This window comes from Labrus mixtus, chromosome 13, assembly GCF_963584025.1.
Source record: "Labrus mixtus chromosome 13, fLabMix1.1, whole genome shotgun sequence".
NCBI lineage: Eukaryota > Metazoa > Chordata > Actinopteri > Labriformes > Labridae > Labrus > Labrus mixtus.
The window spans coordinates 6,427,252-6,454,055 of NC_083624.1; the positions used below are offsets into that span (position 1 = coordinate 6,427,252).

At 39.2% G+C, this 26,804-nt stretch overlaps 1 protein-coding gene across 6 annotated transcripts in view; it reads left to right on the plus strand.

Annotated features, from left to right (window-relative positions):
• dcaf6 (ddb1 and cul4 associated factor 6) overlaps positions 1 to 26,804 on the plus strand; it is a 32,978-nt gene that overhangs the window by 1,896 nt on the left and 4,278 nt on the right. For 2 of the 6 annotated variants that reach the window (XM_061053395.1, XM_061053397.1), the window contains exons 2-15: positions 5,466 to 5,527; positions 9,125 to 9,217; positions 10,013 to 10,198; positions 10,294 to 10,407; positions 12,043 to 12,178; positions 13,623 to 13,834; positions 17,104 to 17,197; positions 18,053 to 18,172; positions 19,056 to 19,424; positions 19,717 to 19,914; positions 22,838 to 22,897; positions 24,063 to 24,270; positions 25,053 to 25,171; positions 26,354 to 26,693. In XM_061053395.1, the coding sequence (XP_060909378.1) occupies positions 5,466 to 5,527; positions 9,125 to 9,217; positions 10,013 to 10,198; positions 10,294 to 10,407; positions 12,043 to 12,178; positions 13,623 to 13,834; positions 17,104 to 17,197; positions 18,053 to 18,172; positions 19,056 to 19,424; positions 19,717 to 19,914; positions 22,838 to 22,897; positions 24,063 to 24,270; positions 25,053 to 25,171; positions 26,354 to 26,693 (2,311 nt within the window). The remainder of the gene's footprint in view (positions 1 to 5,465; positions 5,528 to 9,124; positions 9,218 to 10,012; positions 10,199 to 10,293; positions 10,408 to 12,042; positions 12,179 to 13,622; positions 13,835 to 17,103; positions 17,198 to 18,052; positions 18,173 to 19,055; positions 19,425 to 19,716; positions 19,915 to 22,837; positions 22,898 to 24,062; positions 24,271 to 25,052; positions 25,172 to 26,353; positions 26,694 to 26,804) is intronic. The other 4 variants (XM_061053396.1, XM_061053398.1, XM_061053399.1 and 1 more) reach the window with 4 other exon arrangements.

A 26,804-nucleotide genomic window follows, 5' to 3' on the forward strand; every position in this document is an offset into this window, starting at 1 on the left:
TGGAGTGTGCAGGCAGTATGAATGAATCAAAGTGCTTAATGTGTTATCCTCCTTGATATTACTTAAGAGTTACCAACTATCATTAATCCCCTAAACTTCCTAGAAAAGTAAGGAAATGTGTAATTTTGGAAAAGTATTTTTCTCTTTTATACATTTTTTTTTTACAGTTCAAATATCTTTATTGAGTTTTCATTATATATATATATATAAACACACAATACAAAAAAGAATAATAAAACATAGAAGGGTTGGGCAGTAATATTCCACATTGCCACAAATGGTATAGTAATGTGCGGAGTAACAAGTAAGACAAACAAGTTTATACATTTTTTTTAATACCACTCATAACACTAATCAATGAATGCTATAGTTTCCTCAACTCTTGCATCCAAACTGATTCGTCTTTTGAATACTTCTATTATAATAAAATAACAGCATTTTCAATTGGCATGAATAAATCCTGAATCGTACCCGAGGAATATGGCGCTAAAAATCTAACTTTATCAAATACTTCATGTATGTACAAAAGTGTTTTTTTAAATCTCAAAACAACATTACTACATAGAATAAACAAAAGTGGCTACCTCAGCTTTTAAGCATCATGCATATTTCCATCAAGGAAAAGCAGCTCAATCTTTGACGAAATTATTTTAAAAATCTGGAAAACAGATGTTATGCTTTCCAGGTGTTTGTGCCACTTTCTGTTTTAAAGTTTTTTTCAATACATTAAAAATGTCTGCACAGTCGTTTCCAAACATGTTCCATACGACTGTTGTGATATTAATAGTAGCAGGGCATCGTTTTATCACTTGATAGTAGACATAAGGCGATCCAAAAAAATCTTATGTCAGCATTATCCTGCGCCTGGTGAAAATAACACAATTCATATCTTCATTACAAATCTTAAAATGGCACAAACGCACACTGTAACCAACCACCTGACTTTCCATTCTTTCCATTGAAACAAACAAATCAAACAATCTTTAATACGATAATATATAACTATGGATCAATAAACCAATTTTAATAAAAAAAAATGTTTCAATGTAAGAAATATCAACCCATATCGTCTGTAAGATACAAGGAGCAGAATATTGTCTGACAGTAAATATACATCTTTGTCTTCAGATGAAAAAGAACAGACTGTTTTTCATTCAACAGCATACAATAACACAATCATATCTAAGATGTTTTTTGTTGGTAGATATGTAATTTAGTCTTTATACAGGCCAAATGAAATTGTCTTATATTGGTCACAGACCCCTGATTTGATCTAATTCAAAACCATTTCCTTTGAGTCTTTTAGTGATCCAGGATACAGTCATCCTTTTGTAATGTAATGTACTTACTAACTGACTTCACATGCAGTTACAGTCCGTAGTATTTTTGCTGTTTGGATAGAATTCAGTCATTTTTCTGTCTTGGTTTAAAGAGAACAACAGTAAAGGGTCTGTGGAGTAAACTGAGGACAGCTCTCAGGCTCACAGCCAGGCAGAGAGCTTTATAAGAGCTGACTGCTGTCAGACAGTCAGCGCCTGACAGTGGTTGAATGAAGATTTATTGGCCCGTCGAGGTGGGGCAGGTGCCACAGAGGTTTAGTCAGCGCTGTATTTAGCCCGACTGAGATATGGCTGGAGCTGTTATTGTGTACGTGTAGAGGAAACATGCAGCTACGTGCTGGCCGGGTCAAAACAGGGGGAGGGAGGGGGATGGGAGCAACAAGTAGTAGTCGACTTTAAATTCCAACTCAGATACTTCCGGCGAACATTCAGCTTCCCCATGAGGATTCATGTGTTATTAATGACATGAAATCCAGTTTAACGTGTGGATGAGCGACTCCAGAGTTTCTCTGAGGAGAACATTAAAGATGGAGTTGAGACACAGCATCCTGTCACAGGTGCAATACAATAACTCTAATCTACCAGGCCGGTCTGAACCAGCTTCTGTTTCCTATTCACTGCCCGAGTATAACAGGATGAATGGTTTCATTTATTTTATTTTTTTATTTATTTTCGAACATGTTTTAAAAATAAAATAAAAATATACATTACAATCGAAGCAAACAGCAATCAAAGCAGACTTTCTGTAGTGGCTCCATTATTTTTCCTTAACCAGTCCATGTTGGAAAAGGATGTAGGATGAAGTTAAGTAACTTATCCAGTCCTACCCCCTTTTATCTTTTTATCTTAATAAATTAATCCAAGACTAAGCTTAAAAAAATAAAGTTGAATAATGCAGATAACGAAGTAACAAAAGCAACAGATATAATGTACGACACACATTAATTGGTAGATGGTACAGACCTTACAACTGATATTGATTCCATTTTTCCCATCAACTGTTCAATTTTATATTTGTTAAATGTGTTATTCTTGAAAATGTGTTTAAACTGTCCTAATGTTTTACATGTTTTCATTTCATCACTGCAGCTGTTCCATAAATCAACACCCTTCGTTGTAATACAGTGTAGTTTCATATTGGTCCTTACTGCTGTTTTTTTTTTTTTACATAAATATTCCTCTGAGATTGTGTTTACTGTCCCTCTGCTGATGATAAATGATAGAATTAGAGGTGCAAAAATCATTCTCTCTCATTATTCATCATTTAACTATTCGAGTGATTCATTTATTGTACTATTTGCCAAACATTTCCTGGAAACTCCTCCTCTATAGCACGACTGTTTGACATCATTGTTAATCAAAATTGTTCCAATTATTAAAAAGAAAATAATTCAATTCCAAGATGTGTAATAATAATGCATTGCATCCTGAAATACAGTGCAACAATCTCTAAGTTAATGCTCACGGCCCCTTATTTACTTTAGTCCTAAACATTAGTTAGTGCTACTTTTATTGCAGGAAAGCAAAGATTTTCACATCTCAAAGTTATCACAGTGTTGACATTAAAACATGTCTACTAAAGGTTTATCACTTACATTATGATTTTACAAAATACATCAATATGCATAAAGTCTACACATGTCATATCGGGCACGTCATGATTACTGTCAGTTCATTTCTTTGTTCTGAATTCTGACTTTTATCACATTTCACACAACATGACTTTACATGGCAGAAGAACAAACGACGAGTTCTGACAATTCAGAGTCTCAGAGTCTGATCCTGAGTCTAGAGAGAATGTTTCCACATTGTTGGGTTATATTATGACATATGCTTCATTAGTGTGTGAGTCATTGTTACTGTGAGCTCAAGAGGAGGATGTGGCATCCCTGATAGTAAACACTCCTGCAACACTTCTTAAAACCTGTCAGTGCAAGTGAAAGCTCTGATTTGCATACAAAGCAGCACCGGGCTTTGTCACGTCTACGTGTAAGGTAAAGCACTTCCTGGACAGTGAGTGAGTTTGTAGGGCTCTTTGGATCGACAAGAATGAATTTCATTAAGTTAAAATAAATAAATTTACAGTATGGATGTCTAATTTAAACTCAAAACTTTAACTATGAAATCCAATTAGAGGACAGAACGAGGCAGCAACATGTAACCCATTTTTATTCTAAGCTGTGAAACATCCACCCACAGGTAATTTTTTTGTTTTGAGCCGCTAAGTAGAGCTCCTCCATTTCCCATTATGCATTGCATTGTTGGAGAAAAGTGTCAACAGCACACTCAGAGATGAAGTTTATTGTTTTTAGCCTGCGTGCTGACTGGTTGAGTTGGTTCATATCTGACCTTTTTCAGCGTAAAAAAAACACACTATAGACAAAGGTCCTCGAATGATTTCATTACATTGAAAACATTTAAAATGGAAAGAAGCTGTTTATAATGTCCCCAAGTCTAAATGTCAGATAACAGAGTGTCCTCCTCTAGTTTCAGCAGGTTACATCTTCTACAACTACAATTCACTTATCAGACTCTTTTATCCAAAGCGACGTACATCAGAGAGTAAGTACAACACAAGCAAGGATCTAGAAAAAAGGGAACAATGTCAGTAAGAGCAAATGATCAGCTTTGAGTCTGATTGGACACACAGGTACTGACAGGAAGTGACCAGAGGCAAAGCACAACATTGAGGGCAGTTCTTGAGAGCTCTAATCAGTATAGAAACCATCTTATAAGTCGTCGTTATCAAACAAAAACCATCGTCATTACCATCATCATCATCAATAATATGGAGACCATCATCATTAAGTTAGTAGGTATTCATGAAAGAGCTGGGTCTTTAGCTTTTTCTTAAAGGTGTAGAGGGACTCTGCAGATCCAATGGAGTTTGGAAGTTCATTCCACCACCGGGGGGCGACAGAGGAGAAGAGTCTAGTCAGCGACATCTTCTGTGTGTGTCAACATATATTTCTTACAAGAGTAAAAACCTCTTAAGAGGAAAAGTTTACGACCTTAATATGTGACGTATCGTATCATCCTGAAGTTGGTCCATTAACAATTGATCTTTTATCTTCACAACCAAGTTTTTTAAACATCTCATGAGTCCGCAGAATGAAGGTCCAAAAACCCCATAAGACCGTGAGAGCGGAGATTCACAAGTTTTTCAAAGTATAGAATAGAATAGAATTACTTTATTGATCCCAAACTGGGAAATTGTGGTGTTACAGCAGCAGGTTATCAGAGCAAATAAAACAATATAAGAATAGATACATAGTAAATTAGCACTTAAAATATAAAAAAAAATAAGAATAAGAAGAGATTTATACATCAAGGATTTAACTTAACATTCTTACTGGTTAAAAAAATAAAAAATTAAATAAAACATTTATTCAGGCTTGTCAACTGAATGTAAAAATACTTGCTGGAGGTAAGAGTTGTAAGTTTGCAAAAACAGTTATGACAGTGGTAAATATGTAATAACAATATAGGTGGTTATCCAGAGCTGTGCAATCAAAGATATATATGTTAAAGTGCAGGAGTGTAGATACGTTATCAAGTAGACACTCTCCATCTTTCACTTACTCCAAATTGAAATGGCTTTTCCTTTAAATACCAACTTTGCACTCCTCTATCCCGTTTTTCAAACCCAGCTCAGTTTCGGCAGACGGCTGTCCATCATAACTTTGGTTTTGCCAAAGATTTCTGCCTCTTAGGAGGAAGTTGTTTTTCTTCCCACTGTCACTTTGCTCATCTCAAATCTCATCTCAAAACACATCCTTTTAAACTGGCATATTCAGTCTGATCGTTCTCCATCCGATCCCATAACTCCTTTACATCCTGTACATTTGTGTTTTTAATGTTAATTTTATCGTTGTGTTGTTACTTTGTTGTTTTTATCTCTGCTCTGTAAGTTGACCTTGAGAGTTTTGAAAGGCGCCTTTAAATAAAATATATTATTATTATTTGCTAAGTGCTGTTCTCTTGATGGATTAACGTTTGGTCTTTGTAATATAGCAAAGAGTGAGGTATTGTGATAACATTTGTTATGAATTGTCACTATAAAGATAAAGATTGATTGATTGATAACCTGTCATTTACTCACAGCTGTTTTCTCTCTTTTAACAGGCAGAAGAGAGTTTGTCCAGAGGCTGAAACTTGAAGGGACACTGAATGTACACGATGGCTGTGTAAGTACTTCAACCTTGAATTGACTTTTTTTTATTCTTTTTATATCTAGTCACAACAAAGCCCAGGATCCCAATTAACCCTGATTCCTATCCTGTCCGTTGTCTCCAAACACGACTTTTACTTTATGTTTCTAAATTTGACTCAGTGTTTTACATTTTCACACATTCTGGGATTTTTAACTCTCAAAATCCCACATGTACTTTTTATTTTTATAAGAATGTTGCAAATTCAATCTTCCTCTACTTTAATACGGCACAGCTCTTTTCTATTTAATAACGGATACATTTTTTATGGGCGCCGGTAGCCTAGTGGTTAGTGCGCCTGCCCGATGTACGGAGGCTATAGTCCTCCAAGTGAGCGGCCAGAGTTCAAATCCGACCTGTGGCTCCTTTCCCACATATCATTCTCTCTCTCTCTGATTTCTGACTCTATCCACTGTCCCACCTCTCAATAAAGGCATAAAAAGCCCAAACATTTTACCAGGTCTAATTGCTTAAAACCCACTTGAGTCTACCCGATACAAAAGACCTGATTCAAGTACAAAAATAAATCTCATTTGTCATTTTGTCATTTTGCAACATTGAGCCCCTTTTCCTCAGCCGGTCGTTCTGCAGGCCTCACTCAGTGTGTGACACAGAGCAGCTCTCTGCCCTCGAGTCGGTTGGTCAATACGAGAAACCTGAAGCTGACACAACAGTCACACGTCCTGTCACACTATCAGCCCGGGCCGTCACTTCATCCAAAACACCAAAAACAACATCAGCACACACGTCCCAGAGGAGCTCCCCTCTCAGATCTGCACAGTCTCAACCTGACGTGCTGCAGGGGGGGGGGGAGGATTGAAGGAACATTTTCAATGCATGACTATGAATGTATTCAGTTTGAATACACTGAGATCCTCCCTAAACTTTGTGTGCTGTTAGGGAAGTTGCTCAACAAACAAATGAAGAAGAGCTCTGTTAATGCATTATCACCCTCAGATATGATCGGCTCACAGTTTTAAAATATGAAGATGTTCAGATTTTCTCCGCTGCATAAACTCATCCAGATGTCCCCATGTGCTCCTGTAACATGTCATGGACACAGATGAATAATCAACAGGTTTCAACATCTGTTCTCTCTCACACTGATTTGTTTACGCGTATGTAAATTCAGACCAATGGATGATGCAGCATTTTTTAAACAGAAAGTTATGATAAGGACAAGTGCTATGTGCCTTTAACTGCTGTGTTCATTTTAATAGATTTTTCAAAATTGTCAGAAGAATTTTTTAATTGTTTTTAGTTTCTGTAATGTTTTTTTTTTTAAGCTGTATTGCTTTGTACAGCACTTTGATTGAAAGCGCTTTATAAATAAATTTATTAAATTTATTATAATTCTTGGAGGCCATGCTTGCCAACAATACCTGAAAATGTTGAATTAAGAATCTGTTGTTGAAAATGAAAATGTCTTATTACCTCACATACTGGCAATTCACAATATTCTATTTTTTAAATAGAAATTCTCTGTGTTGTAAGACTTACACAGAACGTAAACAAGGGACTGGATGGGTTTATTTCACATTTTGTGGTTCATCAGACACTCAGGTTACCCAAATACATGTTCAAAAACACTGTAGAAGAGGATTTTTCATAATATGTATTTAATACAAATAATAATGTAAAAGGAAAAATATATTTAGCAGCTTTTCAAGTGAAAAGATATCCCAGTGTTAAACACAGACACACCTCTAAATACCTTTCACAAACCCACAGTCTGTGAAATGACCAGAAACTCTAAATGTACCTGTGCTAACATCTGCTGTGCCGAGCTCTCCCACGCGTTCTGTTACACTACGGCCCTGCTGCCTCAGTTGCCTTGTGTTGTTAGTAGGTGGACGGTGTGAGTGTGTTGTTTTTTTTCTGTGCTTAAGCGCTCCTCAACCGTGGCAGCTGTTTGATATTTGGTGCTTTGCTTCAGAACATCTTTGTTGCAAAAATCTGTGAAAACAGGGAAGGAGCTGTAAGCCTGCGGTCAATCTGAATGAGTTACAAAACACATCAAGCTGCTTTTTTTTCTGGTGAAACACAGAGTGAAAGTGTTACATATTGTCCTGGATGCTGCTAACCACACCTGGTCTTTTGTGGAGGCATAGACTGTTAGACTAGGTGTAGACTCGATTCTTTTTTTTTTTAGTCTGCTGTGCTTCTACATTGTTATAAATAACTCAAGATAGCTACAACAACAACAAAGCTATACTTGCACATGAGGTTTCCGCTTGTCTTAATCTGCTCACTGGCTGTTAATTTGTCACATCAGAGATGCCAGATCACACAAAGTCTGATCAGGCATCGGCTTCAGATGATGATCAGTCACTCAGGAATCAGTCGTTGACCCTGCTACGAGATCGAGTCTTGACTTTTGAGCTCGTTGTTGTAAATGGACAGACGGCCATGAGAGTCAAAGGGCCTGTGCAGCCGGGGTGATTTCTCTGATTGCAGTGGATTGGGTATTTGGAAATGAGGAGCAAACAATGTGATGAAACAGCGAGTGAAGCTGCAACAAGCGGGCGTTAATGAAATATTGATCCACAGAGCGACAGCAGACGGATCCACACTCTCCATTAATGGGAAAGTAACCAGAATGTGACCAGAATTTGATGGTTTGTTGAGATAAATGAAAGACAGACAGGTAGCTCCCTTTAGAGCTTCACTTCATGCTTTTAAAAGTGTTTTTATTGTCAGGGTTTTATATCAGTCTGGTTCTATAACGTGTAAAACAACAGACTCAAATATTTGTCAGTAAATGTGCTGACCTAAAGATCTCTCGATTTGTTTGGACCAGTGGTTCAAAATCTCCTGAAGTCTGATATGTTCAGAGCCTTTCTCTTCAAATAGCTTCTTTTTTTTATTTTTCTTATTTACAGAGCTTTTATTTTGAAGGCACACAGAGGGGGAAGTGTTTTCCTTGATCACTGGAAAGTTGGAGCGTCAGGTCTCTTATAAATACTGCGGCGCAGTTACCACCAACTCGCAGCAGTCGCTCGTTTTTCACTTTAACTTAAAGGCAGGGTTGGTAATCTTCCTCCAGATCCACTTTTTCAGATTTTGGTTGAAATTGTCTTTTAGGTCCTGACACAAATTAATAACTCATGTTCTCTGAAAAAGGAACGAAGAAAATCCGTCATCTGTAGCAGTTTGTAAGTCTGTAAAAACTTCAACCAATGTCTGCCACGAGGTACCAATCTGATGAACCAATCACACGCCTCCCCGTCTCCCTACTGGAGCTCTACCTCTTGCATGCACGAGCCCACACTCAAAACATGAGCTGAGGTCCGCTTCTGGAGCAACATCGCTCGTTCATGTAAGCGAGGGGCGTGGCTTTTTTGAATGCTGCTTTCTTTTTTCTTTTCTTTTTTTCAGTACTTGTTAATATGAAATACAAATAATTCACAAATACTTTCTTTTTTTTGGATCTGAAGTTAGTGATCGTTCAGCATTTTGTTCATCAGGAGTTGTGATGTACTCTTCCAGCTAATCCTCTCAGTACTGATGTAAACTGTAACATCAGTAAAAAAAAACGATCTCTGGATAATCCTTTTCGTTCTCTCTGTGCAGGTCAACACTATTTCCTGGAACGACACAGGTGAATACATCCTGTCGGGGTCAGACGATACATTTTTGGTCATCTCTAACCCGTACAACAAAAAGGTAAGTCTGATGAACTTCACAATAAATATCATATTACTGACATTAATGGAAGAAAAGGAGGTAAATTAACTGTATTTTAATGAAATGAGCAAGAAACTGCAAACTGTAGTGTTTTTGTTTTTATTGTTGTTCAGGCTCTGATGCAGGTCGGCTCTGTAGTCCATTAATTGTTGAAGCAGAACACTGACTAAAATAAAAATAATATTGAGGTCGTTCTTTCTCTCTTACACCAAAAACAATCCAACTCTAATGGAAAAATCTTTTGGGAAACAACGCAGTGATTCACTTCCACCAAGTGAATCCAGCAGATCAGACAGTTACCTTCTTCATGTTTTCATCTTACTCACACATTACAATTCTACAATTCACTTAGCAGACGCTTTTATCCAAAGCGACGTTCATCAGAGAGTAAGAACAACACAAGCAAGGATCTAGAAAAAAGGGAACAACGTCAGTAAGAGCAAATGATCAGCTTTGAGTCTGATTGGACACACAGGTGCTGACAGGAAGTGACCAGAGGCAAAGCACAACATTGAGGGCAGTTCTTGAGAGCTCTAATCAGTATAGAAACCATCTTATAAGTCGTCATTATCAAACAAAAACCATCGTCACTACCATCATCATCATCAATAATATGGAGACCATCATCATTAAGTTAGTAGGTATTCATGAAAGAGCTGGGTCTTTAGCTTTTTCTTAAAGGTGCAGAGGGACATTAAGGAGTGGTTCCTCTTTGTGTTTCTTTGTCAGTGCCAGCAGCCTTTTTCTTCTTCACGTTTTCCTTTTCTCTCTCAGGTCAAGAAGTCGATACGTTCAGGTCATAGGGCGAACATCTTCAGCGCTAAATTCATGCCCCACACCAACGGTCAGGAGATAATCTCGTGCTCCGGAGACGGCATCATCTACTACACACACACCGAGAAGAGTCCCGAGTACAACAGACAGTGTCAGTTCACCTGCCATTATGGGACAGCGTATGAGGTACTAAACAGAACGTTTTCTCAAAACAATACATGGACGCTTAATACCGCCTCGCTTCCATCACACTCCATTTTTTATTTTATTTTTTCTTTCAGATTATGACGGTACCAAATGACCCCTACACGTTTCTGTCGTGTGGGGAGGACGGCACAGTGCGGTGGTTCGACCTCCGCATGAAGACGAGCTGCACGAAAGAAGACTGCAAAGATGTACGGTGACAGCTGGGATCTTTTTTTTTTTTTTCTCTCTTTCAGATGTTGATTCACTCTGCACGGAAACTTTCCAGGTTTCTGCTCATATTGAGTTCTACTTTTTTACTCAAGAAACATGCCCGCTTAACAGTGAAAACACATATAAAATAAACTACCTGTTTGTGAATTTAAAAAGTAATATTATCAAATAAAAATGTTCCTTAAATACAATAAAAGAGAGAGAGAGGAGGAGCAGGGTTAAGAGGGACAGACAGTCAGTCATCATCAGTGAGATGAGAAAAAGGAGACCTGGCACCTCTGTAACGTTATTTTAATGCAACATAAACTATATCCATATTAACGATATTGTCTTACCCTATATCTTGTTTGAAAATATATCGATATATCTTAAAAATTCGATATATTTTCCAGCCCTAGGTCAGAGATCAAATAGGGAAAATATTTTTATGTTGCTTTATTACATTTATTTTCAAGGATCTACATTTTTGATTTTTTTGGACTTTTCTACAAGAATCAGTTTCATTTTTCTTTAGTCCATCACAGAGTTTCCACTACGTTAGTTATGAATCTGCGTAAGTGGAGGTAGATGGAAACACACATGCTGAGGGACTGGATCCGTTCATTTTAAAATAAATATTTGCAGGTTACAAGCGATGATGTTTTCTTCTTTTTAGTGCATTGATGTTGACCTTACATTTTTTAAAATCTTCAGAACTTCAGTGATTTTAAGCTTATTAAAGCAAAAGAAAAATCTGATTTTACTTTTTTTTTTAAATGTATTTATTGAGTTTTTCAATTTTGAGAGGAAACAAACAATAAGAACAATACTGAAAAAAAAACCATCCCAAACTAACAGAACATCAGAAATATCACAGAGAAAAACAAAATTATTTGTATACATAAATATAGACGAGTATTCACACAAAAATAGTAACACTGTAAATTAAGCAGAAAATAAATGAGTAGATTTTTACATTTTAATGGTCCAGAATGTTTGGGGTTTAATGTTTAATTTACATTATAATTAAATTGAATACATGAAAACCCTGCTTTTTTTCTTGATTCTCTCAGATTGCATTCTTGTTTTCAGATGTATCCATTGGCGGTTTAATTTAGGTTTAATTTGGTCTAAATGCTGCTGACAGTAATCATCTCCCTCATATCTTACATGAGTTGACAGCTTTCTGTCTCTGGAGTAGTTCAGCAAACTGTTTCTTTGGCTACAGGCCAGACTGCATCACTGGGAGCTGAGTGCCTGGGAGTGTGTGTGTGTGTGTGTGTGTGTGTGTGTGTGTGTGTGTGTGTGTGTGTGTGAGAGAGAGTGAGGTCCCTCTAGATTGTGTTGCGTGTTCTCCTCTTTCTCGCCTGAGATCCATACCTGTGACCTTAAATCTGTCAGAGTAGTTTTACTGCTCTCTGTTACCTACACCTTAATTATCCTACAGCCTGTGAGTGTAACACGTGTACGTCCACACCTTGTTTTTTTCTTACTGACTCAGATGAACCTCTCTGTAACACTACTGTAGAAAGAGACTCTTAACTCTGTAAGTGATAACTTTAAAACAGGGCTCATGGGCTTTAGGAGCAGCAGGAAGTCTTTTTTAAACCTGATTGTGTTTGCTCTGATTTCAGGACATCCTGATAAACTGTCGGAGAGCAGCGACCTCAATATCCATCTCTCCCCTGGTGCCATACTATCTGGCTGTGGGCTGCTCGGACAGCTCGGTGCGGATCTATGACAGACGCATGTTGGGCACCAGAGCCACAGGTAAACAGTCCTGAGGGCTTTGTTGTTTTGATTTTTCACTGTGGGAGTAGTTTGTGGTTGGATGTTTACATAAATATGATTTTAAGAAGAATACATTTAATTTATTAAACATCCATCATACACAAATGTTCTTCAAAAGAGGGGTATATTATATACAACGATTCTTCTTTCTTCTCCTTTTTCATTAAAGATTAGAGATTTTATGTTTGTATTTAAGTGTATTGTTTGGTGGTTAAATTAAAAGGAGCATAAAAATACAAATACATTCATAAAATAAATCTTAAGGAGTGTCAAGGAAAAAAAGAAAAGACAAATCTAAACATCAAATCAAGTCAGATCAAGTTTATTTGTACAGCACATTTAAAAACAGCTTCATCTGACCAAAGTGCTTTACAGGCAATGCATAAAAGCAAGAAATAAAAAATGTATCTATACATATGCACATACATACATATATATACACATAATACACACACACAAACATATATATATATGCAGCATACATACATATCACAAACACATACATACCCTCATACCTACATGCATACATACAGATACATACCTAAGCTAATTATATGGGTTATATCAGTGAGTATAGTGTTCATATCTCCTGGAATATGCCAATCGTATATGGTTTCATTTTAAAAATCTGTTTTCTTTGTAGAAGACATTAAAATATTTTCTGTATACTGTCCTTGAAGACTTTGTATTAAACAGCTGACTTAGTGTGTACAGACTGTCAGTGTGAGTAAGGTCTATAAACAAAGGAATTAAATTCAAAGAGCTGAGAAATCTATTCATGCAGTTGAATTTCCTGGTCTTAGTAAGTTACATTTTTTTTTAATATATTCAAAAGAAGGAAAGAGAAGCAAAGTATTTTTTTTTTTTGATCAAGGTCTTTTTATTTTTCAAATATATCACAAAAACATAAACAACAACAGCACAAACATAGGACAGTCAGAAAGCTAACCTGTCCAATCCCCAATTCCCCCCCAAATAAATAACAGACAGAAAATAATAAAATTCATTAAAAAGAAAAAAACAGGAAGAAATAATAAAACATTAAAAAGGTTACACAGTTATGTTGTTAGCTGTCATATCTTCAGCAAAAGATAAAAATGGTTGCCAAGTGATATAGAATTTCCTGGTGCAACCTCTTATAGTATATCTGATTTTCTCTAAGTGGACAAGAAACATGACCTCCCTTATCCATTGGCCGTATGTTGGGGGAGCAGAGAAAGCAAAGTATTTTAAAAACATCAACATAATGAAGCCGAGGAATTATAATAACAGATTACAGGTGAAAGCAAGACACACAAGAGCTGAACGGCGTTCCATGTTTTTCCAATTCAGACATTAATAACCCATAAGTGTGGTCCAAAAAGTTCTGTTTTGGTTCCAGGGAAACGTCTTATACTAACCGGGGACTCTCTTTCCTCCTCAGGCAACTACATGGGCCGAGGGACGACGGGCATGTGCGTACGGTTCGTTCCCGCTCACCTGTCCAACAAGTCGTGTCGGGTGACTTCTCTTTGCTACAGCGAGGACGGTCAGGAGGTGCTGGTCAGCTACTCCTCCGATTACATCTACCTGTTCGATCCCAAAGACGACCAGGCCCGAGAGCTGAAGGGCCCGTCTGAGGAGAGGAGGGAGGAGGTGAGCGCACAGCACGGGTTCTGATAGGAGCTGCATGTTTGCTGCTTTATTACTTTTTATCGTCATCATGTCTTAACATACAGTACACGTATTTTATATTCAACATAAGGATGACAATATTTTACATTTTAATAAGTGGTGTGGTGTCAAAAAGGTCGTGTCCCCCCAGTGATGTGGAAATACTAAAAATAACATTTACAATACAGAAACATGTTTTACAGTTTATTTAAAGTAGCTTGAAGTAAAACTGAGGTAGCTTGGATCTGTGTTACATAAATTCATACATTCATTTTCCCTCCATCAAGGTTTTCTCCCCTTTCTCTTTACGATATTTAACATCTTTAGGAAGTGCAAACAAACAAATTAGTTATATAAAATGAAAAAATACAATTTAATTAAAAGAAAGAGAAGAAGAGTCAAAGGAGAAAGAAAACAAAAAACATTTATTCTGGACTTGGTTATCCTTTCATTTACTGATTCAACTGCCTGGACCATTTGACACTGTGGCATCTTGCCGCCCCCATTTTCTCTCACATTTATTTCCATGAGTTTTTATTTATTCTGTGACCCGCCAGGTTTAAAGTTTCATGCTGTTACATGCTGTTTATTTATTTTTCCTTAAAGTCTTTATATGTGATTTTTCACACTTAAATGTAGAAATCAAGTATCTCCTCTGAAAATAACTCTGTGAGTCATGACTGTCTACAATGGGTGTAACACCCGAGTCCCACTGTCTGTGATGTTTTCAGAGTTTTCAGAGTCCTATCTTCACTTTGTTTACATCGCCGGGACGGCCGGCTGACTCCTCCCCTCGTGTATAAAAGTTGTTTAATTGAGGGACTAGAGAAAAGAAGAATAACATACTGTACTCACTGCTTAACTGTGTTTCTAGATCACACTCATTTCAGGTAAATTTACATGCAGTGTGAAGATACGAGCATAATAAAGATCGCTAGCATTAGCATGCTAACACAACAATGCAGCGCGAGTTGTTTTGGTTTCAAGCTGGTACTCAAGGGCGACATCTGCTGGATCAAAAAATCACATATAAAGCCTTTAATTATCTTAACACTTATTCAATCATCAAAAAGTTATTTCTCTAATTTAGATTTACAATAAAAATCTGAAACTATGAAGTCACAGCGGTTCTCCTCTCTGATGTCAACTCTCTAGCACGCTAAGCCCCCGATCCTTGTGTGCATGCTTCTTAAGCTGAACCCAATTAGCTCCACTTATTAGTGCCGGGCAATTAATCGAGTTTCAATTTAATTAAGATTTTGGCTTCCCGCTTTAATGAAAACAAGATAATTGAGATTAAACGATTACTGTGCTGCACGCCGCCGTGTTGCAATGCAGCGCACCCTTCTACAGCGCGAGCTCTGCTCCGCCCCCTCCCGCCAAAACAGCTCTCACTTTAACTTAAGTAAGAAGCAGAGGAATCTACGGGACGTTATTGGACTGTTTGGTTACTATTAAAAAAAAAAAAAAAAAAAAAATCTGGTTTAGAAATAAATTTGGCATGTTGTTTTTTTCCGTGGCTCCGTGTTTCAAAGTGTTTATTTTTTGCATCACTACTTTTTCAAAGTGTCGAGAATGTTAGAGTGTCTAAGTTTAATAAATGCATGTGGTGCAGATGTTTTAGAGTCAATGAGTAATGATAATAATCTTATTTATGGAGCACTTTTCAAAAACAAGTTACAAAGTGCTTTACAGGGACAGCAAATATAAAAACAGGCAGGTCATAGAATAATAAACAAGGCAAGATTAAGGAATAAAAATCACTTTAAAATATTAAAATCCCTTTTTTTAAAAGAACTATAAAATACATTTCTTTCTTTTAAAGGAATTCTAAAAAGTTAAAATAGTAAAAAAAAAAATTAAATCAACAAAAATCAGGAAAGGCTCAGCGGAAAAAGTGTGTCTTAAGAAGAAGGGACTTAAAAGAGAGAAAGATTACGTTCCATAGAGTAATCGTGTTTAATAATCCTTTGCTCAGTATAAGTCAAAATAATCACGATTAGGAGTTTTTGCCATAATTGAGCAGCCAGACTATTTATTTATATAGCAAAATAAAAATGAGCACATGCCATCTGTGCAGACAGTGAGTGAGTGAGGAAACACAAAAGGACCTTCAAGAGCACTGCAAACATCAGTGCTAAATCTGTTCTGGCTAATGCAGGGCAGCGAGCGGAGCAAATGACCCTGAAGAACAGAGAAGAGGAGGGCAGACACACAGTGAGAAAAGAAGGAAGTGGAACATCTTTAAATTCTTCTTCTTGTGTTTTGTGTATTTGGGTCATGATAAGTGTTTGGGTGATCATCTAGTTTTGAGTATCTGCTAAATGAACAAACAGAACAAACAGTGTGGATCTCATATTGAGCGTTAAAGGACTGGTCTTCTTCACGTGTGTCTGAATGTGCTGGGTCATGGTGCCAGTACTTCAAAGCCTCGTGTTGAGTTCAGCGGTGTCGAGATGCATCCCCAGCACACATTCCTTTCCAAATACAGCGACCGACGCATGAGGTGTTCCTCTATCATCCAAAAATAGATCGGCCCTAGGTGCACAGAACGGCCAGAGCAGGGGGCTCCGTTTTCCCCTTCACCTGTAGCATCATTTCGTCACCACCACTTGTTTCTCAGTTTTTATTCTACTATCTACCCCCCCCCCCCTCCCCGGGGCGTTTTTCACCACCTCCAGTCCTTATCCAGACCTGATGACATTTCCTGAGTAGAGCAGTTGATAGTCCCTTCACTAAAAGCCCCCTTTTTTTTCTATTTTTGGCTCTCAGCCTGTTGCCCTGCAGAGAGAGCCAGGGGACTGGAAAGTGAAGGCACCCTCACCGTGCCGTCGGGAGGGGGGTTGGAGGGGGGGGGCACATTTTAAGAGGACACTGACAGAGACGAGCAGTGTTTTGCTTTGGCAGCAGAGCTATTTTTGACCATGCTTTGACTGACAAACTGCTAATCTTTCTGTGTGTGTGTGTGTGTGTGTGTGTGTGTGTGTGTGTGTGTGTGTGTGTGTGTGTGTGTGTGTGTGTGTGTGTGTGTGTGTGTGTGTGTGTGTGTGTGTGTGTGTGTGTGTGTGTGTGTGTGTGTGTGTGTGTGTGTGTGTGTGTGTGTGTGTGTGTGTGTGTGTGTGTGTGTGTGTGTGTGTGTGTGTGTGTGTGTGCGTGCGTGCGTGCGTGCGTGCGTGCGTGCGTGCGTGCGTGCGTGCGTGCGTGCGTGCGTGCGTGCGTGCGTGCGTGCGTGCGTGCGTGTGTTTCCACAGCTGAGGCAGCCTCCAGTGAAGCGCCTCCGTCTACGAGGTGACTGGTCCGACACGGGTCCTAGAGCTCGTCCTGAGAGTGAGCGGGAGAGAGATGGTAAGAACAGAGTAGAAGTCGGTACAGAAGCAAACACGTGTGTGTGTGTGTGTTTTTCTCTTCATTTAATTTGAATTAGATGTCTCAAATTACAGCCCCCCCCCCCCCCCCAGATTTTAAAGGTTTTTAAACGGATCAGTCCATAAGAGCAAAGCAAAAAATCGACAGCTTTTCTAGAGAATTCTAATCAATAACTAAACCACCCTAAATAATGTTGTCATCGTAATCATCAAAATCATTAGGTGCATAGGTGTTTATTAAGAGCTGGGTCTTAGTTTTTTCTTAAAGGTGCAGACCAAATGGATTTTGGTACGTCGTTCCACCACCGGGGGGCGACAGAGGCAAAGAGTCTAGTTAGAGACTTAGGGCTCTGTTGGATCAGACGCCTAATTTAAGCCAAAGCTAACAGAATGTCAGCAATCGGTGTTTTCTTTTAAAGGTTGTATTTCAAGTCAACATAATTTGTTAAAACACAGAATGATGCAGCCACTGTTTAAAAGATAAGTTCTCCAACAACCTTTGGAAAATAAAGAACTAGCCTCCGATGTAGTTCGCTCATCTTGTTCAAAGTTTGAGGATTAAGTGCATTGTGCCTGGTCATGCAGAAATAGTCTTACTGGATCAAATTATCTAAATTGCAAAAAGTTAAGCCTTTCAACACTTAATCCATACTTAGTGAAATTAACTTCCAGACTTCATTTCTGAGGCCCGCATAAGAAACAACACATTTTAAAATCATAAAGCACACTTTTTTAATTTTCAATGACGTGTGAAGTTATGACTGTTATTAATCAGTCCAATGCTGTTAGGCAGCAGCTATAAATCTGTGTGCATTTTCCTCCTTTGCTCTTGTAGGAGAGCAGAGCCCCAACGTGTCTCTGATGCAGAGGATGTCCGACATGTTGTCTCGGTGGTTCGAGGAGGCGAGTGAAGCTCAGAGCAGCAGAGGGACACGGCCTCAGCCGCGACCCAGAGGTACATTAACTGACAATCTGCATCTAATAAACGGATATGAATCACTTAAAGTCTTTATATGTGATTTTTCACACTTAAATGTAGAAATCAAGTATATCCTCTGAAAATAACTCTGTGAGTCATGACTGTCTACAATGGGTGTAACACCCGAGTCCCACTGTCTGTGATGTTTTCAGAGTTTTCAGAGTCCTATCTTCAGTTTGTTTACATCGCCCGGCCGGCCGGCTGACTCCTCCCCTCGCGTATAAAAGTTGTTTAATTGAGGGACTAGAGAAAAGAAGAATAACATACTGTACTCACTGCTTAACTGTGTTTCTAGATCATGCTCATTTCAGGTAAATTTACATGCAGTGTGAAGATACGAGCATAATAAAGATCGCTAGCATTAGCATGCTAACACAACAATGCAGCGCGAGTTGTTTTGGTTTCAAGCTGGTGCTCAAGGGCGACATCTGCTGGATCAAAAAATCACATTTAAATCTGCTCTTGAACTCAGTCATAAGATTTGTCTTCTCTTTGCTCACTCTGTTTGCACTCAGATATATTGTTGCATGCACAGATTGCAATAAGAATCTAATCAGCATGTTCATTTCTCAAACTGAAAGACTACACTCTTGAAGAAGGATGATGGATGCTGTCATATATTAAATGTCCCTCAGCCTGAAGATTTTCTGTGAAAGTTAAACATTCAGATTTTTCATCACAGGCTGCTGGAAAATTTTCTGGAAGTTTTCCGGACTGCATACTGTTCTTAATTAATGCTTCACATAAAAATAACATTTTACAAAATAAATAAATACAATTAAAACCTTTCTGATCATTTTGCATTACTTGTTGATTTTCCTCGAGATCGTTAATCTCCTTTTTTATTTTCTTGTTTTAGGAACAGCTGCTCGTCTGGAGGGGCCGCCGAGTACTCCAGCTGCCCGAGGTGCAGGTGACTCCACCCAGGAGTCCAGCGACCTTGAGAGGCCCGGGGGGTCGGACGCACCCGGGGAGCCTCCTGTTCCTGTCAGTGCAGCCACCGCCATGCCTAAATCCACGTCCTCTTCCTCCTCAGGGTCATCATCAACTGTTACAGCTCCTCCTCCTTCCAGCTCCTCGTCGGTGGAGAGTTCAGCCCCTTCCTCCTCCCCCGTCACCTCCTCGCCTGACTCAGAGCAGAGGAGTCAGGCCAACGTCACTGGGACCCCGACGCCAACGCCAACGCCCACACCCACACCCACCTCAACCTCAGAACCCGCTCTCTCAGGTAACTCAAACAGAAGTGAGCGTTATTTGTTTTTAATTTAGAAAGTCTCAGAAATTCACATTTTGCTCCCCAGTGCAGCACGTAGGTATCACATCAGTATTTCCTGTGTGTGTGTTTGTTTGTTTGTTTGTTTGTTTGTGTGTTTGTTTGTTGGAGCCACTCCACTCAAGCAGCAGCCTCACTTCCCTCTCTTCTCCTTCAGCATCCTGTCATCCTTCCTCCTCCTCCTCTCCCCCTCAGTCTTCTTCTAATCATGCATCACTCTTCCTCTCCTACTCTTCCCCTCTGTTAGAGTACAGTTCTCAACGGCTGCCCATAAGTTTAGTGTGTAGGCGTTTGCAGAGATTACTCCGGCTGGCCGACCCACCGGGACGGGGTCAGCGGGCGGCCCCTCCTTCTTCTTCTTCTTCCTCCTCTTCCTCTGCAGCCCCTGAGAGACAAAGAGCTGCTGATCCTCCTGCCGCTGCTGCTGAGACGCAACCCCCTACAGGTTACCCTCACCCCCCCCCCCCCCCCCCCCCCCCCCCCCCCTCCATGCGGGCTGTTTTGCCTGGACCCCCCTTTCCCTCCCCTGCCATGTTCCCCCAGAAAGACCAGATCTAGAACTGACCTCTAATCCCTACACTGATCCTCTTTCCATTCCCCCCCAATAATGCACCTTGATGTTTGTTAACCTCTGAAGCTGTCACTGCGTCGCCTCTCATCCTCTTTAATGACTCGCTAACACTCTCACCTGTTGCTTGAGTTTTCACCTGTTGGAGTGGCACCAGCCAGTTTGAAGCTCTACGTTGGCATCTTCATGGCTCATGTGGTTGTTCATTCATGTTTGATCAAACACACACACAATATATGGAGTTTTTAAGATATATCGATATATTTTCAAACGAGATACAGGGTAAGACAATATCGTTAATATCGATATAGTTTACGTTGCATTAAAAAACCCTTTGACTTGCATTGTAACCACGCGGTTGACCTTTTTTCCACCGCCATATTGCTGTATTTAAAACTCAGAAAACCTATCTTTGGCTGTTTATCCTCATTCACCTCATTGATTGAATAGTGTATGTAACACAGATTATGTCCAATGGGTGGTGCTGCTGTACATAATTATCATTGTCTTAAAACTGTGGAAAACACCAGGAGTGACTCTGCGCTGCACAGCTCCTCAGAAATCTCACAGAACAAGAGCAAACGTCTTTTCACATATCATTTATAGACCCTCTAACAATCAGATTTTAGTTGAAGGAAATACATTTGACAGTAAAATATATATCTACGATTCCTCACAAAACATGGTCAACCGCTCGGTTGACAAACGGCCTGGCTCAAGTCACTAATTTCTTATTTTGTTCACCTTTTCTAACCATTGCTACTCATTCAATTTGTTAAATAAATAATTTCTACTCTCAAAAATGTTCATATATGAAAAAACTCAACATTTTGTTGCAGAAATGAAAGAAATCCATTCATGCCCAAAGTAACCTTAAACAGGCATACTGCATATCTGCTTCCTGATTGGGTAATCTGAAAAATATAACCTGAAGTGTTGCTTAATGAAGAGCCAGGAACACAATTTTACCAACAAATAATTTTTTTGCAAATGGATTCCTTTGTGTGGAAGTCAAAGGGTTAAAATAACGTTATAGAGGTGCCAGGTCACCTTTTTCTCATCTCACTGATGATGACTGACTGTCTGTCCCTCTTCACCCTGCTCCTCCTCTCTCTCTCTTTTATTTTATAATATAACTTTTTAAATTCACAAACAGGTAGTTTATTTTTTGATGTGTTTTCACTGTTAATAAAATACATATCAATATATATCAAGTATCGCCATTCAACTAATCAATATCAAGATATGAGTTTTGGTCCATATCGCCCAGCCCAACACACACACACACACACACACACACACACACACATCAGACGACTTAACTGGTGACCTTAATGCTGGACATGATTCACTTTGGTTTGATCTAAAGAATAAAAACGGGAGTGCCGATGGCATAGCGGTTATGTCACATGTACAGAGGCTGTAGTCCTCGTCGCAGCGGCTGTGGGTTCAAATCCAGCCTCGGCCCTTTTCTGCATGTCATCCCCCCACTCTCTCCTAATAACATTTCCTGTATCTCTTCAGCTGTCCTTCAAAAAATAAGATAAATAATTTAGAATAACTGACGTTATCTTCAGTTTATTTTAACTTGATGGCTTGTTGTAATTCACATGTAGATGTCCGTTAGTTCACACATAACACGACCTTTACAGAATGAACCACAATACTCAAAAAGAAAAGAAAAATGACCTATGGTTAGGAATCCCACCTGGTGCTTTTTGGCAATAAAGCCTTAATAAAATAACTACTTTGGGATTGAGGGATTTTAACTTCATTTGATATAAACTTGTGCATTAATTACATTTCTCGTGAAAGCCAGAATAAGTCACCTGTAGCCTTTTGGCCAGAGAGTAATTTGAATAGCAGGAAAACCTCAGTGTGAATGAAAGCACCGAGGATACTTTCAAAATAAAAGCTGAAAAAAATGCAGAAACAAACAGAGCTTTGACCACATAGAGACAAAAATCAGCTCTTATGACATAAAGAATCAACTCCATGACAACAATTAATAAACATAAAGGGATGACAGACTGTAAGAGTTTTTAATAATCATCACAGAGTACATTCAGCACCTAATGTCTGAGGGTACTCGAGTAGGATGAGATGTTAAATGAGGACTTTCATGTTGTGTTGGGTGGAAACTGTTTCATTCATCTATACTGTTTGGATTTGATTTTTAGTGTCCAATGTTACTGTGCTTATGCCTATTGCACTTTTGCAGCAATATTTTATTCTGAAATTTCAAAACTTGTAATTTGTTTGCAGTTAAGAGGAACACAATGGATTAAAGTTCAAACATGTTAATAACCAGAAAACTGTCCATTACATTCTAGTAGCACTGTGATGTCTGACAGGCGATCTGTTGAACCCAGGCTGCACTGAGGTCTACTTTTTTTGTTTTCTAACATCTGTTATCACAGATATCTTTCAAATGTAAGAAAATTATTAAATGGAAAGAAGAGTTGATTGCTTTGGTGTTTTAAAGAGGGAATCCAAACACACATGTAGGGTCCTAAAATTAGCTATTGACATGAAAGAAGTCAGACATTTCTAAGCAGAGTGTGTGAATGTGTCATGTTCATGTTCCATTCAGACGCACTAATCTCTGATACTCATGAAGCTGCACATGCAGAATGAGAACTGATCGTTGTGTTATCAGATGCAGCTTTGTCTCCTCTTGCTTGGCCTGGATCATGTTTTTCTTTTTTAATAACTTTTAACCCCTGTGCATCTGTACTGTGTGAGTCCTCGGGTTTGACCTTTGTGTCCGATGTTTAGTCAGGTCTCATTTGTGTTCCAGATTCTCCCTCGTCTGTGGTAAACAAACAGCTGGGATCCATGACTCTTGATGAACAGCAGGGTGCGTTCTCCCCACCCCCGCCCCCCCCCCCCCCAAACACCCCCACCCTGCTACTAGCTGTGTCTTCTTCATCCTCCCTCATAAACCAAATCAGTTCTCTTTGGGATGCACTGATGTGACTTTTTCAGTCCTGATGTCAGAACCCTGGCTTTGGGAGTTTGATGTAAACGAGGACAAATTCAATGCCGGTGTTTAGTTTGTCTGAAACATCTATGCCTCACTGTGTCAACCAGAAAGATTTATTTTATTTTTTTGTAAGGCAACAAGTAGGCTTGACTTGTAAAATGTGTTTTCCAACTTTATTGCACATTTAAGAAGTAGCTGTATGACTAAAGGTGTAGCGAGTAATAATCCCCTCCTTACAGCTGACAGTTTAGCTGCCTCCTTCATCCTTCCATTAGAAGGTAAAAATAGAATCAAATGTGATGCATCGGCCCCGGATTGATCCACTGACTTGAGTAAGAAACACACCTTCATCTGATGTCTGTATCAGATCGGTGCATCCCTGCTTTGTCTCATAGTTCCCCACACTTTGTCTTTAATTTCCTTCTTGTTTTTTACTTCCCTTTGTTCCACTCTGAACTCCAATCCTCTATCTGTATTAGATAAAAACAGCAAGTCTGCCTCACCCTAGTAGCAATATTCAGTAAGAACCAATATGATCACCTGGTAAAGGCTGTTTTATAAGTCCAAGGGGGCCAAATACCTGATCATTACTGCGGAGACATATAAAGATAGCAATTATGCAAAAACATTTAGAAATAGTAATATTCTGGTAACAGTTAAAGTGCTTCTCGTTTACAGTGCAATCATTTTTTTATTGATGCTTGAGTGTTACATCCCACCTCAGGGGTATGACGATCCATCGGGGGCTTTCACCATTGTGTTTTATGTCTCACTATGTGTGTGTGTGTGTCTTGTTGCTGTGGCAAGTGATTGTCCTCACGTCTGTTACAGTGTGCCTTACACCCCCCCCCCCCCCCACCACCACCACCACCACCACCACCAATCTGCTCTATTAATGTCCAGTGCACGTTCCCATTACCACTTAAAAAGTGGAAAAAATACTCTTAGCTAAAACTTTTGATGAGAGTTGTTTGGGTGAAGCAAAACAGAAAATTACAAAACTGGAAACTTTTCCTGTGTGTCCTCTCTCTCCTCTCAGGAGCAGCAGAAGCTGCAGGTCCGTCCACTGAGCGGCCCGTTCCTGTACCTGTTAGCAGCAGCGCTCCTACGACCTCTACAACGTCCTCTTCCATCTCCAGCATGCCCGGCACCAGTCGACCCAGTGCAGCAGAGCCAGTCCTCAGCCTGCACTACAGCTCAGAGGGAACCACGACCAGCACCATCAAGCTGGACTTCACTGATGAGTGGTGAGTCATCGATTGAGCTTTCAGTTATTGTGTTGGTTTTCAGATTGAAGTTATTTATTTTGGACATCAGATCCATTCTACCAGTTAATAAAGAATCAAAAATGACTGCTCAGTCTTTTCACTTTATACAGTCGCTCTTTATTCCACAAGCAGGTGATCTCAACGCTTCGACCAGTATCCAGATTATGATATTCAAAATGTAAAATGGCAATTCAGTAAACAGAAGCAAATGTCTAAAACAAATTCACAGACAATAAATTACATACATACTTTTTTAATCGCCGTGCCATGAGGAAATTTTGGTTTACACTCTGTTATTGAGAGAAATGCTTGTCACACATCGGCTTGGAATACACGCATGCACAAACAGGATCTGTGGATATTAATGAATTGAGAGATGACAGCGTGAGGGTCTGCAGATGAAAGAGCGCCCAAGCAGTTGGGGGGGTTGAGGGTTTGGCAGAATCATTGAATCTCTTGGTTTCATTTTCTTTCAATAAATCATTTAGTTTGTTAACTTTTTACTAAACAGGAATTTTCAAAAGAACCTTTAAAATTAATAATTGGTTTTCAGTTATATAGTTTTTTTGGTTTCTTGGCAGTTGGCAAAACAAATATCTTTGTAAAAACAATTTAAACATTGTGTGCAAACATTTTGGGATATACGTCATAGGCCTCGTACAACAATGTCCTCACTGAGGAATATTAAAACGTTGTAAACCATGCAGCTAAACCCTGAGTGATTTGGAGAACTCAGTCACTGTTTTATTTTTCCTCAACAGGAGCAGCAGCACATCCAGCTCTCTGGGCAGCGGAGGACCTAAGACATCTGAGACTGTGACTGTACCGAGCACGGCGAGCAGAGGGATCGTGTCTACAGGGACTTCACTGTCAGAGCAAGGTGAGTCCTGCAGCAGAATATAAAGTATCAAAAGTTATAAAAATAAAGTTTTACCCCTGTTTCCCTTCAGACAGGTTGCATCACAAAGTTGGTTGTGGTCCGCTTTAATGCACCTGTAGTCACTGATGTGTAACTGACAGAAGTATACACTTTAGTATGCATCATTTTAATATCCAAGTGCACACTTTCAACTGCACATGTGCATATCTGCACACTTTCAAGTTCACATCATCAAGTGCATATTTTCAAGCGCATAAGTGAACACTTAAGTGCACAACCTAAAACTCACACTTTGCGCATCCTGAGATCCTCAGGCAGGAACCTCTTTACTGTTCACACCTCAAACTTGAAAACTAAAGGAGATCGAGCATTTGTAGCTCGGGCTCCTCGGCTGTGGAACGACCTGCCTGAGGATCTCAGACGAGCTACATCAGTATCTTCTTTTAAAAACACATTTTTATCGTAAGGCCTTCTTATAATCCTTGTTTCATCCATGATGTTTTATTTGTTTTACTGTTAACTTCAGCCGATCTCTGTCTCGGTTGTTTCTCTTTTCTCTGTTCATTGGATGATTGCTGCACTGTTGTCTTATTTTTCATGCTTTTTTAAATAGGATTTTATTGTTGTGTATTTGACTGTTGTGATTTTTCTTTTTTTCCTGTAAAGCACTTTGTGACATTGGTTTTGAGAAGTGCTTTATAAATAAACTTTATTATTATTATTATTACTTTAAGATAAGATAAGATAATCCTTTATTTATCCCACAATGGGGAAATTGACATTGTTACAGCAGCAAAGAGCAAAGATTGCAAACAAAAAGTGAACACAGTACAATTTAAATATAAAAAGAAAAATTAAGAATGTACAAAAGAATAGATAGATACCACAATATAGATTTAAAAAAATAGATTTAAAAAAAAAGGAATACATTTATAGGCACACTTCCAAGTGTACACTTTAAGCTGTTTTTGTGCTTTCTTAGAAGTGCACAACTTAAACTGCTTAAGTGTGATTTTCCAAGGCATTTGTGCAAACTTTTAAGTGCACAGTGTTTCTGATAGACGCTTTAATAAGTAAATTAAATACATGCAAAAAGTACACATCAACGTCTGACCTACAACCAAAATAGATTTAACATTTGTTCTGCATGTACTAATATATATATATATTTTTGTTCCTCAGCAGGCTCAGAGTTGACCGGGCAGCAGCAGAGTGGGCCAGCTGCCTCCACAGACCCGCCCTGTGACGCTTCCTGCTCCAGTCCTCACAGCAACTCATCGGCTCAGGCCCCGGCAGAGAGCGCCCCTGAGGGCGGCACCACGGTGTCTTCATCACTCGAGCGGGGCCAGTCGGAGGCTGCGGAGGACACAACGGGAGGCTGCAGAAGAGCAGAGCCGACGGCAGCAGAGGAGGGGGGGGAGGAGGGCCAGAGCCAACCTGCGAGAGGTAATCCGGACTCTGACGACAGCGACGACGATCCCATTCTCATCCCGTCAACCCGGTTCAGAGGACAGGGACAGAGGTAGGATACATTATGATTTATAAATAAAAACATTATTATTTTGTGTCATTACTTTGAAAGGGCGGGTGCTGGGATGTTTTATTCTTGTGATGACTGTTTCACTACAAATAA